At 54.0% G+C, this 12,091-nt stretch overlaps 1 protein-coding gene and 1 non-coding gene across 3 annotated transcripts; both read left to right on the top strand.

Moving 5' to 3' along the window:
* Positions 1–3,104: 3,104 nt before the first annotated feature.
* Nop53 (NOP53 ribosome biogenesis factor) lies at positions 3,105–11,720 on the top strand. Of its 2 annotated transcripts, XM_005086451.3 has the most exons (13): positions 3,105–3,346; positions 3,858–3,922; positions 7,034–7,139; positions 7,299–7,498; positions 7,859–7,929; positions 9,413–9,508; positions 9,791–9,895; positions 9,970–10,158; positions 10,396–10,571; positions 10,659–10,725; positions 11,157–11,233; positions 11,323–11,379; positions 11,663–11,720. In XM_005086451.3, exons 1-13 carry the CDS (start codon positions 3,123–3,125, stop codon positions 11,667–11,669), a joined length of 1,440 nt encoding a protein of 479 aa, XP_005086508.1. In that variant the 5' UTR covers positions 3,105–3,122; the 3' UTR covers positions 11,670–11,720. The 2 variants fall into 2 exon arrangements, with proteins under 2 accessions (XP_005086508.1, XP_012980947.1); XM_013125493.2 differs by lacking the exon at positions 11,663–11,720 and having other exon boundaries at positions 11,323–11,383.
* Positions 10,766–10,874, top strand: LOC121135613. The gene has a single exon (XR_005872716.1). It is a non-coding gene; the product is annotated as a small nucleolar RNA SNORD23 (small nucleolar RNA).
* Positions 11,721–12,091: the final 371 nt, after the last annotated feature.

The raw sequence follows: 12,091 nt of genomic DNA, 5'->3' as shown, positions 1-12,091 counted from the left end.
GGCGTGGACCAGTGCCAGTTTGGGTACAGCGAGCCCTTCGTCCCCAAAGCGCCCTCCAGTGCTCAATGACATGTGGCGAATGCACCAGAGCAGACCCTGTAGCTCCGATACCACCCGATCTTGGAGGAGGAGGGATTAGTGTCCGAGCGCACAGGACACACGCCCGGCCCACACCCACCGCGCCCGCCCGGGACACGCTGGCCTGGAGAGCCTCTCGCCCACACAAGTCTTGCTCTGCGGCCAGGGACGCCCTCTGGCGTAGTCTGGTGGGAAGGTGGTTAGTGACTCAGTCCAGGCCATCACCTCAACACCCTGGGCAAGGATTGAGCTGAGTTCTGCTGTGTGACCCTGGAGCGATGTGTTGCCTGCCCGTGCCTTTTTCCTTTTAAGAGGCTGGGATAGTGGTCCTTTGCAAGCACATCGGCAGCAGGCCAGTCTGAGCCTGTCTTGGGGGGGGAGGGTGAGGTTGGGTGGTGAGCTGCCTGCACTGCGTGGGGCTCTGGTTTCCACTCTCAGCATGGATGGGAAAGCAAAACCCTCTGTAGACCTCTTTGGATGAATACCACTTCCCAGGGGCTCCTGGGGGATGGGGTGGGGGTGGAGGCAGCGGCAGTAGCTGGTACTCAGATGCTAGGCACCACCTCAAGTGCTTCACGCTTTACATGAATTAAGTATTATTTCCAGAATAACAGTATTATTATTCCCGCTTTCCAGCTAAGAAAACTAAGGCACTGCGTAGTACTATGCCAAGAGCAATGATTCTGAGTCTCTTTCCTAAGCCTGTGAAAAAAATATGCAACTAATGTTGCTTGAATATCATCACATTCTGTGTGTCCAACTTAGACCTTCCTAAAGGTCTTCCGTTTCCAATATGCTAGATGCTAGAATTGGAGCTTTAAAAAATACTTTTACTCTGCACTTATGTGTATAGTTGTTTTCATGCACACACACGTGCGTGAATCCCGAAGAGCTGAAAATACAGGCCGTTGTGAGACACCCATAGGTCTTGGGAATTGAACCAGAGTCTTCTGCAAGAGCAGCCAGTGTTTTTAACAGCTGAATCATCTCTCTGGGCCAAATATTCAGTTTTTTTTTTTTTGTTTTTTTTTTTGGTTTTTCGAGACAGGGTTTCTCTGTGGCTTTGGAGGCTGTCCCGGAATTAGCTCTTGTAGACCAGGCTGGCCTGGAACTCACAGAGATCCACCCGCCTCTGCCTCCCCAGTGCTGGGATCAAAGGCGTGCGCCACCGCCGGCAGGCGTATTCAGTTTCTTCTATAAATTCAGGTCCTGATGGATTGCCCAGAGAGCCCTTTTACCACTGAGCCATCTCCTCAGCCCTTGTTTTCCATTTTCAGGCAGTCTCTCTAAGATACTCGCTCTGCAGGACAGGGCGGACCATGAACATGTGATCCTCCTGCCTTGGCACCTCTTGAAAAGATAGGGCTAGGGCTGTGAAGAACAGTACCCAACTTCTTCTTTTTCTCTTTAAATGTGTATGTAAATGAATATGCCACAGCATGCCCTGGGAAAGGCATGTAAACCGCCTGCTTGCAGAAGCTGGCTCTGCTCCCATCACATGGGTTCTGGGGATTCATCTCAGGTCACCAGGCTTGGTAGCAACAGCCTTTACCTACTGAGTCATCCTGGCAGCCCCATGCCCGGCATACTCTTTAATAAAGAAGTTAAAGGAAAATCCACCCGACTCCACCCTTTTAAAGAAAAATTCACCCAACTCCACCCTTATGGCAGTAACTGTTTGGAAATGAGGGGTGTCCTTCAGTGATGTAGGGGCTGATCAGTTGCCTCTGACTAACCCTTCACTCATCTCATGCAAAAAAAAAAAATCCTTATAAATCCAGGGTGTCACAAAACAACAAAGCGCATGAAGGGAAAGGAAAGTTTGAAAGAATCGTGACGCAGCAGGGGTTGCAAAGGTATTCGAGAAGGCAATGGGAAGAGAAAATGGCCAAGGCATGTATGAAATTTGTCAAATTAAAAACAAGTGGTTTGGGGGCTGGAGAGATGGCTCAGTGGCTAAGAGCACTGACTGCTCTTCCAGAGGACCTGGGTTCAATTCCCAGCACCCACATGGCAGCTCACAACTGTCTGTAATTCAGGGGACTTGACACCCATGGCAAAATACCACTGCACATAAAATAAAAATAAATTTTAAAAAGCATTTTTAAAAAGCAGTTGGAGCAACATTTGAGGACACTGGGAAAGGCGTATTGCTCAGAGTGAGAACCAACAATCTGCATAACCTACTCTCCACCAGTCGGAAATTGCAGGTCCCAGCTGCAAACACAGGATCTTGGTATGGTGGCATTATGTCAGGTGACCACAGAGGGTCAGGAATTCAACGTCATCTCCTCCTACATGAAGAGTTCTTAGCTTTCTTGAATTACACGTGACTCACCTTTTTAGAAAAATTGGGGCTGGAGAGACAGCTCAGCGGTTAAGAGCACCCACTGCTCTTCCAGAGGACCTGGGTTCAATTCCCAGCACCCACATCACAGCTCACGAGTGTCTATAACCTGACACTCTCACACAGACATACATGCAGGCGAGAACGCCAATGCACATAAAATAAAAATGAATCTTTTTTTAAAAAAAAGGAGCCGGGCGTCGGTGGCACACGCCTTTAATCCCAGCACTCGGGAGGCAGAGGCAGGCGGATCTCCGTGAGTTTGAGACCAACCTGGTCTACCGAGTGAGTTCCAGGACAGGCTCCAAAACAATACAGAGAAACCCTGTCTCGAAAAAAAAGCAATAAAAACAAAATTACAGCAAGAAAAAAATAAGAAGGGTCTGAAGAGAGGACTTAGCAGCTAAGAACACCGACGGTTCTTGCAGAGGACCTGGGTTCAATTCCCAGCGACCACATGGTGGCTCACAACCATCTATAGAGGGATCGGATGCCCTCTTCTGGCATAAAGGTGCACATGCAGATAGAGCGCTCATGTACATAAGATAAATAAAATCTTTAATTAAAAAAAGAAGAAGAAAAAAGAGCCTGGAAGAGAAACTATCCTTTACCAAGACGGCCGCAACAGGAAGTGCGTCACGCCCACTTCCAAACCGGATATCAAGAGTCCGAGCGAGCCAGCGCTTCCTTTAAGAAGATGGCGGCGGGAAGCAAGGGCGGCGGCGAGAGGCGCGGCGCGAAAAGCCATGCGGACTCTGGCTTCCTGGGGCTGCGGCCCACGTCGGTGGATCCGGCTCTCAGGCGGCGGCGCCGGGGCCCCAGAAACAAAAAGCGCGGCTGGAGAAGGCTCGCTGAGGAGCCGCTGGGGCTAGAGGTCGACCAGTTCCTGGAAGACGTGCGGCTGCAGGAGCGCACGACCGGGTACGTGGGGCGGGACTTCCGGCGGCCAGGCTTGGCTCATTGCGGCCGGGCGCTAGACCCACTTGGGGACTTCCGGCTCCGGGGATCTCGGGATCGGAGGCGTTATTAGTACGGTCCTGAACAAATTCGTATACAGCAGTTCCGTCAGAGTTGAAATTTATTGTGTTTTTATTTAGCTGGCTAGTGAGGCAGTCCTGGATGGCCTGGCGCTCAGTATGTGGTCCTGTGTAGACATACCAAGTGTCTGTAAGCTGGCCCCGATGCTGGGATTTAAAAAGCCTTGTGCCACCAAGTTTGAAGAATTTCAAGTGAATGGGGGATAACATACGTGCCTCCCAGCGTGGTATGTTCTTAGTCCTACGTGATGTAACGTGAAAAGCCCCAGATGTAGCCTAGGAGGACCCCATGGTTGAAGGAGGCGTTGGAATGGACCAGAGTTGGGCTCCACCTCAGAATGCCTGTGGTCTTCCCGGCACCATTTTGGCTAATGGTCTGCATTTTTACCCTTCAGTGGCTTGTTGGCCGAGGCCCCAGATGAAAAGCTCTTCTTCGTGGACACTGGATCCCAGAAAAAAGGTGAGGAGTGCTTTTGGTGGCCTTGTGTGAGTTTTGCAGTCACGTGAGGTCTGCATTGATGATATCATTTGAAAAGTCAGCGTTTTAGGGAGATGGGGGGGGGCACAAGCCTGGAGTCCCGGCACTTGGGAGGTAGAGGCAGATGGCCTACGTTTAAGACCAGCCTGGTGTACGTAGCAAGTTCAGGCTATAGAAAGAAAACCAGTAACAACAACAAAATTTAAAAAAAATTTTTTTGAGACAGAATCTCATCATGTATGCCAGATTGGTCTCACACTTAGAGACCTGCTTGCCTCTGCCTCCTGAGTGTTGCTTATAGAGGGGTGCTCTACCACAAGAGGGTGGAAGGGACCATTTTAAATGGGATGGAGAGAAGGCTTGAGATTATACTGTTTTTTGTTTTGTTTTTCGAGACAGGGTTTCTCTGTAGCTTTGGAGGCTGTCCTGGAACTAACTCTGTAGACTAGACTGGTCTTAACTCACAGAGATCCGCCTGCCTCTGCCTCCGCAGTGCTGGGATTAAAGGCGTGTGCCACCACCGCCCAGCTGGTTTGAGATTATTTTAAGAAAGGCAACCTTGTTTGTTTTTTCTCAATACTGGAGATTGAATCCAGACCTCACACATGGCGAGGCAAAAATCACTGAGCTGTACTGCCCCCCCCCAGCCCTTTGTTTAAAAGAGCATGATGGCTGATGTGGTAACCCACCCCTTTAATCCCAGCACTCGGGAGGCAGAAGGCAGGTAGATCTCTGAGTTGCAGGCCAGCCTGGTCTACACATGAGTTTCAGGACAGCCAGGACTACACAGTGAGATCCTGTCTCAAAACAAAGAGAACAAGAGGATCTGCTGTAGCCAGTAAGTGGGAAACATGTCTTGACAAGCTGGCTTTACCCCGTTAGAATTTAGGTTTGGGCCTGCTGAGACACGAAGGCAAGGGCAAGTTAGGGATTGCTTTGATGAGTAATTGGGGTTTTCGCCGGTGTGGCAGAAAAACACTCAGTGATTCAGCAGGTACTGAAAACAAGCAGGACAGCCAATGACTTTGCAGGGCAAGCTGGGAGTTTTGCCAGCAAATGGGCACCTTCACATTGACAACGTGAGCCCGAAGCTCCTGTTAATGAAAACAGGACTTTCTTTTTTGAGACAGGGTTTCTCTGTATTGATTTGGAGGCTGCTCTGTAGACCAGGCTGGCTTCAAACTCACAGAGATCCACCTGCCTCTGCCTCCCGAGCGCTGAGATTAAAGGCGTGAGCCACCAACACCCGGCTTGACTTTTTTCTTTTTAAACTGATTTCTACATTAGCTTGTAAAGAAATGGGTTTCATCATGATGCTTTAATGTCTCCATACTTTATTCTCATTTACTCCCTCCCTGTCTTCTCTAGCTGGTTCCCTTGTGATAGTTCCCTTCTTTGTTTTCTATGTTTAAAAAAACGTTTGTTAGATTTATTTATGTGTATGAGTGCTTTGCCTATGAGTGTGTATGCCACGTGTGCATGGTGCCCCCAGAGATCAAAAGAGAGCATTAATTAGATCTCCTGGAACTGGAGTTAGAGATGGTTGTGAATCTCCATGGGAGTGCTGGGAACTGATACACAGGAACACACACACACACACACACACACACACACACACACACACACACACACACACACATCCATCTGCAAACACAAACACAGAGTATGTGTAACTGCTGAGCTTTTCCCTGCCTCCCAATCTCCTTTCTAATTTTGTGACATACGTGGAAGTCCTTTTGGTTTGGGTTGTTTGTTTGCACAAGGTCTCAGTATTCGGCCTTGTTGGCCTGGAACTTGCTGTGCAGACCAGGCAGGTCTAGAACTCACCGAAAATCTTCCTGTCTCTGATGGAATTAAAGGTGTGTACCTTCATACACAGGCCGATGCATGTAATTTAATTTTAAATCTAGGTTCTACATATAAGGGAAAACACGGTGTTTATCTTTCTGATTCTGGCTTACGTTTGCCTAACTTAGAGACTTCTAGGTTTTTGTTTTGAAACAAGATCTCATTCTGTGCCCAGGCTCGCTAAGGGGTCACTGTGTAGCTAGGCTGCCCTGGAGCTCATATCCTCTTGCCTGGGGCCCTCCCAAGTGCTTGGATTACGGGTAGTCAACAGGCCCAGCTGCAAAGATTTTTTTTTTCCTGTTGTTTTTGAGATAGGGCTTCTCTGTGTAACAACTCTGGTTGTCTGTCCTGAAAATGGCCTTGACCTCACTGACATCCATCTGACTCTGCCTCCCTAGTGCTGGGATGAAAGGCTTGAGCCACCACCGCCAGGTCAAGCTACAAAGTTTTATCCCTAAAGAAAGTTAGCATTTGGTTTTTGTTTTTACATCTGTTTTGTGTGTTTACACACACATGTCATGGCACACGTTTTATCAGAGGACAGCATGTAGGCGTCAGATCTTCTACCTGTGGGTTCCTGGGTTAGACTCGTGTTGTCAGGCTGGGCGGCAGGAGTCTTTGCCACTGAGCGAGTCTTGGAGTCCATCACTCAGGCTTCCATGGCATCTCGCTGCCGCTGTTATTATTGCTATATGCAGCGCTGCGTCCCACCCCCTGTTAATCTGTGGAATTAGGTTCTCTCTGTTTATCTCAGACTGGCCAAAGACTCGGTCCTCCTGCCTCAGCCTCCCGAGTTTAGTATTTCAGGTGTACACTACCGTACTCGGCCTCCTTAGTGTGGTCTGCAGTAGAATTCTTGCTTGACCTGGTGGCCCTTGGAAGTTGAAAGCCAAGTGCTGAGAGATGGCCACAGCAGGTCCCTCTGGAGCCTCAGTGTCCAGGGTGCCTTCCCTCTTCCCTGTTAGTTCTGAGATCCTTTCCCTGCTGTGTCTCTGAGTCCCTCCAGATGGGTCTGTGGGGACTTAGTCCCCATCACAAGGCCTGCCTCTTGCTGGCTTAGGTCGTGGGTGGGTCAGATCTGGGCCTTTGGGATCTTCCCCTGAAGGTGAACAAGATCAGTCTGGGAACCTTGGGGCATGTGCTGGTTAGCCTGGGTTGCAGGCTGTCTGGCCTCAGTAGACCTGAAGTCGGGCATTGGTTTATGAAGGCAGGGAGGTCTAAGGTGAGGACTCTTCTCTACTGCAGAACGGAACAAGAAGACCTGGGTCCAGAAGAAGTCACAGCGTCTCCAGAAACCCCTACGGGTTGACCTTACCCTTGAGAATCCTTCTAAGGTCCCTGCTCCCAAAGAGTGAGTCCCTCTGGCCCTGGGCCCTGAAGACTTTCTGCAGAAATGTGGGGTGATTCAGTCCTGGTACCAAGGCAGCAGGGTAGCCTGGACCAGGCAGGGGCTGTTGACTGGTCACTGCTCAGCTGTCGCCTCACCAGATGCCACTCTCCCCTTACCCAGCATCCTCGCACACCAGGTCCCTAATGCCAAGAAGTTCAGGCGAAAGGAGGAGCTATGGGAGAAACTGGCGAAACAGGGTGAGCTGCCCAGGGAGGTGCGCAAGGCACGGGCCCGACTCCTCAGCCCTCCTGCAGCAAAGGCCAGACCCGGGCTCCAGGACATCACTGAGCGGCCCTTCTATGACCTCTGGAGCCCAAACAGTGAGTGATTGTGTTCTCGCTTGCAGATGGACGGGACTGCCATCGGCAGTTGTCCATATCATACACTGTCCAAGAGTGGCTCCCAGGGCATGTGTTACAGGTGTTAGTGTGACAGTCTTCTAACAGGGAGTCCGAAGTCCTCAGTGCCATCCTTTCCTGCTTGTGGGGGCTTCCCCCACAGCCTTCAATCGCCCACCACTTCCCAGATCCCCTTGAGGTGTGGTTTGAGGCCATGGGGTCTGAGCATCCTTTTCCAGCATCCTCTTCCCTTACGTGGATTTCGGTGGCACTTTGAGCAGTGTGGAGGGACTGGAGGGTCCCTGGAGAAAGCCCGCTGCAATTGCTCTCCTCTCTCCTCAGACCCTCTGGACAAGCCGTTGGCCGATCAGGACACATTTTTTCTGGAGCAGACCAAGAAGAAAGGAGTGAGGGTACGTTTGCACAGGCAGGCAGTGGGGTAGGGAGGGTTGCTCCCTGGGGGTCTCCATCCCTGCCTCTGAGGCAGTCATCCTAGTGGCCCATGTCCCTCTCCTAGCTCCCACAGTGACACTCACCTTGGGAAGGTGACCTCACTTCAGTGCCTCCATTCCTTCCTCTCAGAGTGTGGGTGACAACCTGCTTAGGACAGCTGGGGAGGTGCAGGTTAGAGAAGAAATGCCTGAAAACTGCGGGGTGCCCAGCGCTGGCACTGTGGGTTTATGGGTGGTTTGTGGCCATCATCTTGAGCTCTGGACCGTGGCTTCTGTGAGCCAGGTGGTGTAGCGTTCTCTGCACTGTTGGGGGGATAAAGTATTGCTCCCTGTGAGGCCAGAGGAAGCGTCACTTTTTGGTTTTTCGAGACAGGGTTTCTCTGTGGCTTTGGAGACTGTCCTGGAACTCTCTTTGTAGACCAGGCTGACCTCGAACTCACAGAGATCCGCCTGCCTCTGCCTCCCGAGTGCTGGGATTAAAGGCGTGTGCCACCAACGCCCGGCAACCTCACCCTTTATATCCATGTGTCGTGTGTCTCTAGGAAATGAGAGGTTGGGGGACAGGCTTCAGTGAGTCCTGGAGCCATCACTAGAGAAAAGCTCCTGGGGTTGGAGATCTGGAGGTGCAAGCCAGCCATGGTCAGAGCAGGGCCAGAGACCCCTGCAGCCAAGGGTGTGCAGAGGTTCCTGAGCCGGCGTGTGTGCAGGAGACAGTCCTAAGACAATAGCCCCAGAGCTCACAGGATCAGGTGTGAGGAGTTTGGGCTACTAGGGGACCCCTCAGTATAGGGCCTATACCAGGGAGGAGACTAGTTGTGGGTGGGCAAGAAAACTCTTGGCCACCTGAGGTTCCATTGGAAGATCTTGGGTGGCCCTGGATTTTCTGTTCCTCGTTTCCTCTGGGGACTTTTGGACCACATGGGCATTAGAATTGTCACCTTCTGTGAAAGACAGCAGAAAGGCCCATAGCACAGCCAAAGGTGGCAGTGTGCTAGGACTTGTCTGACCACCCAGACCCAGCGTGACACGCGTGCCCCTTCTCCCGCAGTGGTCTTGTGCCTTGTCATAGGAGAGACCTGCAAAGCCCTGTCTGGCAAGCTTGCGCACCCCTGGTACAGTTGTCCCCTGTGCAGGGTGTGCGGTGCTGTAAATGGCTGGTCGGCCTGCAGCCTCTACCATGGCACCCCACGTGGGAGAGTTATGCCTCTGGCTCCCGTGAGATAGGCTCAGTGATCTGGGAGGGGAGGGGTCTGGTGTCTGTGTCCTTACATGGTGGAAGCTGGGTGCAGAAGAGAGAGGTGCAGGGTGAAGCCTTTAATCTCTCTCAGTCATCTTGAGGCCTACCTCATCAGGCCCGCCTCTTAGTCCTACGCTGGTCTTGAAGATGCGGTGTGGGCATTGTAGGGGTGTGGAGCTCATCCTCCCTGGTCTTGTCTTCCTGCAGCGGCCATCACGCCTCCATGTCAAGCCCTCCCAGGTGCCTGCAGTAGAGGTGACTCCTGCAGGAGCCTCCTACAACCCAACCTTCGAAGATCACCAGGTAGGTGTGCAGAGGGTGCCCGGCCAAGACCTAGGTGCGGCTGTCACTTTGGAGTCCTGGTTCCCGCCAGCCCTCCCCTGCAGTCCCTTCTCCCCTTAGCTCAGGCCCCTGTTCGCTTCCCTCCCTGGGACTGCCGTCTAACCAGAACCCAGCATGCGTGAGGGTGAGGATGGTCCGGCTGTGTCCGCGTAGACCGTACAGTCATGAGGTGGGACCGGGGTGAGGTAGGGGTCAGGAGGGCAGTCCTGACCCCAGATTCTCCCCAAACTCACCCCTGCCCAGGCCCTGCTTCTGAAGGCCCACGAGGTGGAGCTGCAGCGAGAGAAAGAGGCAGAGAAGCTGGAGCGACAGCTGGCCCTGCCCACTGTCGAGCAAGCTGCCACCCAGGTGAGCCCCAGCCACCATTTGTCCCTGCCTGTAACCCCAGCTGCCCCGCTGCTGCTGACGGCCGTGCTCCCTAGGAGTCGGCGTTTCGGGAGCTGTGTGAAGGCCTGCTGGAGGAATCCGACGGTGAGGACGGGCCAGACTGTGTTGAGCGGCCGGCGGCTGACGATGCGGCCGGCGAGACGTCACCCACTGGCCCTGCGGAGAAGAGGACGGAGAAGAAGACAGAGCAGCAGCGGCGGCGGGAGAAGGCTGCTCGCAAGCTGGTGAGCGCCCTGCCCTGCAGGCCCGTGTTGCCCGGGAGCCCTCCCGTTCGGCACAGGCCCCTCAGCACGGCCTCGCAGGCCTCGAGGGCAGGGCCCTGGGACAGAGGTGGATGAGAAGGCGAACAGCTGTTGAGTGAGCTGATGAGCAGTGCCATCGAGAGGGAGGCCATGGCGCTGTGGGGCCCTGGGTGGGCAAGGCACTAGGTTGAGTGAGCTCTCCTTACTCTCCGTCCCCAGCGGGTACAGCAGGCTGCGCTGAGGGCAGCCCGGCTTCAGCACCAGGAGCTCTTCAGGCTGCGTGGGATCAAGGCCCAGGTGGCCCGGCGGCTCACCGAGCTGGCGCGCCGGAAGGAGCAGCGGCGCTTGAAGCGGCTGGCAGAGGCTAACAAGCCCCGAAGGCTGGGGCGGCTCAAGTGAGGCCTGGGCTAAGCTTGCAGGAAACGGGGGTCTCGGGGCCCCATCAGAGCCAACCCCAGTGCCGTCTGCCCCGTTTCCTGTAGGTACCAGGACCCTGACATTGATGTGCAGCTCAGCTCCGAGTTGTCGGACTCACTCCGGACACTGAAGGTACTCTCCATGAGGGTGGCAGGGTGCTGTGGGGACCCTGTGCCCAGTGATGATAACCATCCTTGCTCCCCGTGCCCTCTGGGGCTGTGGGCGACACCATGGCTGCCCTAGGCTGGGCCAGTTGGGCCATTGCCTGGGGTCTGAGGGCACAGGGAGGCGGGGGTGTTCAGCTGTGTTCTCTGGCCCTCAGAAGGCCTTTTGTCACAGCCTGTCTCACATCGGTCCTAGTGGGTCTCAAGCTGTGCACATCTGGAACCTGGCCTGGCACTAGGGCTCCGTTTTTGCAGCCCTAGGCTTTCCTCTGAGCCTAGCCAGAATAGCACACGCTGACCCCAGGACAGTACTGAGCTCCATCTCGACCCCAGCACTGTCCAGGGCCTGACTTCCTTCTCCCAGACCCTGCTAAAGTGTCTCTGCCCTCGCTCCCACAGCCAGAAGGTAACATACTCCGAGACAGGTTCAAGAGCTTCCAGAAGAGGAATATGATCGAGCCCCGGGAACGAGCCAAGTAAGACCTGCTGCAGTGGGGAGGGTGGTGGGGGCTGAGCCCCTGCCTGCTGAGGTAAGTGATGCTCACCATGCTCGCCCCTTCTCCAGGTTCAAGCGCAAATACAAAGTGAAGCTGGTGGAGAAGCGCTCCTTCCGCGAGATGCAGTGAGTGAGGCCCCCCCCCCCCTGTGGCTGACAGGCACCCTGTGAGCCAGGCTCTCAGACCTGCTCACCCCACAGGAGCCTGCCTTCCCTTTGAAAGCTGGTGGCCCAGGGCCCTTCCCAAACTCCGAGATTGGTCAACCAGTGGGGCGGGGCGTTCCAGGAATCTAGAGTAGTTGTGGAGAGGGTGCTCAGGGGAAACCAGAAGGGGCACCGAGTGTGAAAGACTGGGCGTGCCCCTCCACTCATCCACCTCAGCTCTGCCCTCTGTTCTCTCTGTCCTCAGGTTGTAGCTGTGCAGATGTTGGAGCTCCGCCCCTCAATAAAGTGCTATGACCAGCCCAGGGGTCTTGTTACGTTCTTCTTAACAAGCAGCATCTCCTCCTAAAGTCCACCCACACTGTCTCTGCTCCTCCTCTGTGGCCCAGGACTGAGGTAGCACAGACCCGCTGTAGCAGAGCCGGCCACCAGTGCTGAGTGTGCTGAGGCCACTGGTCTACCGGTGCTCTCCCACTGAGCCACGCCCCCAGCCCCTCACTGGGGGATTCTAGGCAGGGGCTCTAACACTGAGCCACGCCCCCAGCCCCTCACTGGGGGATTCTAGGCAGGGGTTCTTCCACTGAGCCACGCCCCCCAGCCCCGCCCTGGGGGATTCTAGGCAGGGGCTGTAACACTGAGCCACGCCCCCAGCCCCTCACTGGGGGATTCTAGGCAG

This window comes from Mesocricetus auratus, unplaced genomic scaffold (genome assembly GCF_017639785.1).
Source record: "Mesocricetus auratus isolate SY011 unplaced genomic scaffold, BCM_Maur_2.0 Super-Scaffold_100038, whole genome shotgun sequence".
In the NCBI taxonomy this organism is placed as follows: domain Eukaryota; kingdom Metazoa; phylum Chordata; class Mammalia; order Rodentia; family Cricetidae; genus Mesocricetus; species Mesocricetus auratus.
This window is presented reverse-complemented; position numbering and strand designations above follow the sequence as displayed.

Bases quoted from the DNA above. Each gene is read 5' to 3' on its own strand.
- Nop53 (XM_005086451.3), top strand. From the start codon at position 3,123: ATGGCGGCGGGAAGCAAGGGCGGCGGCGAGAGGCGCGGCGCGAAAAGC. The intron at 3,347-3,857 runs GTACGTGGGGCG...TTTACCCTTCAG, and splicing joins CTGCAGGAGCGCACGACCGG to TGGCTTGTTGGCCGAGGCCC. The intron at 10,572-10,658 runs GTGAGGCCTGGG...CGTTTCCTGTAG, and splicing joins CGAAGGCTGGGGCGGCTCAA to GTACCAGGACCCTGACATTG.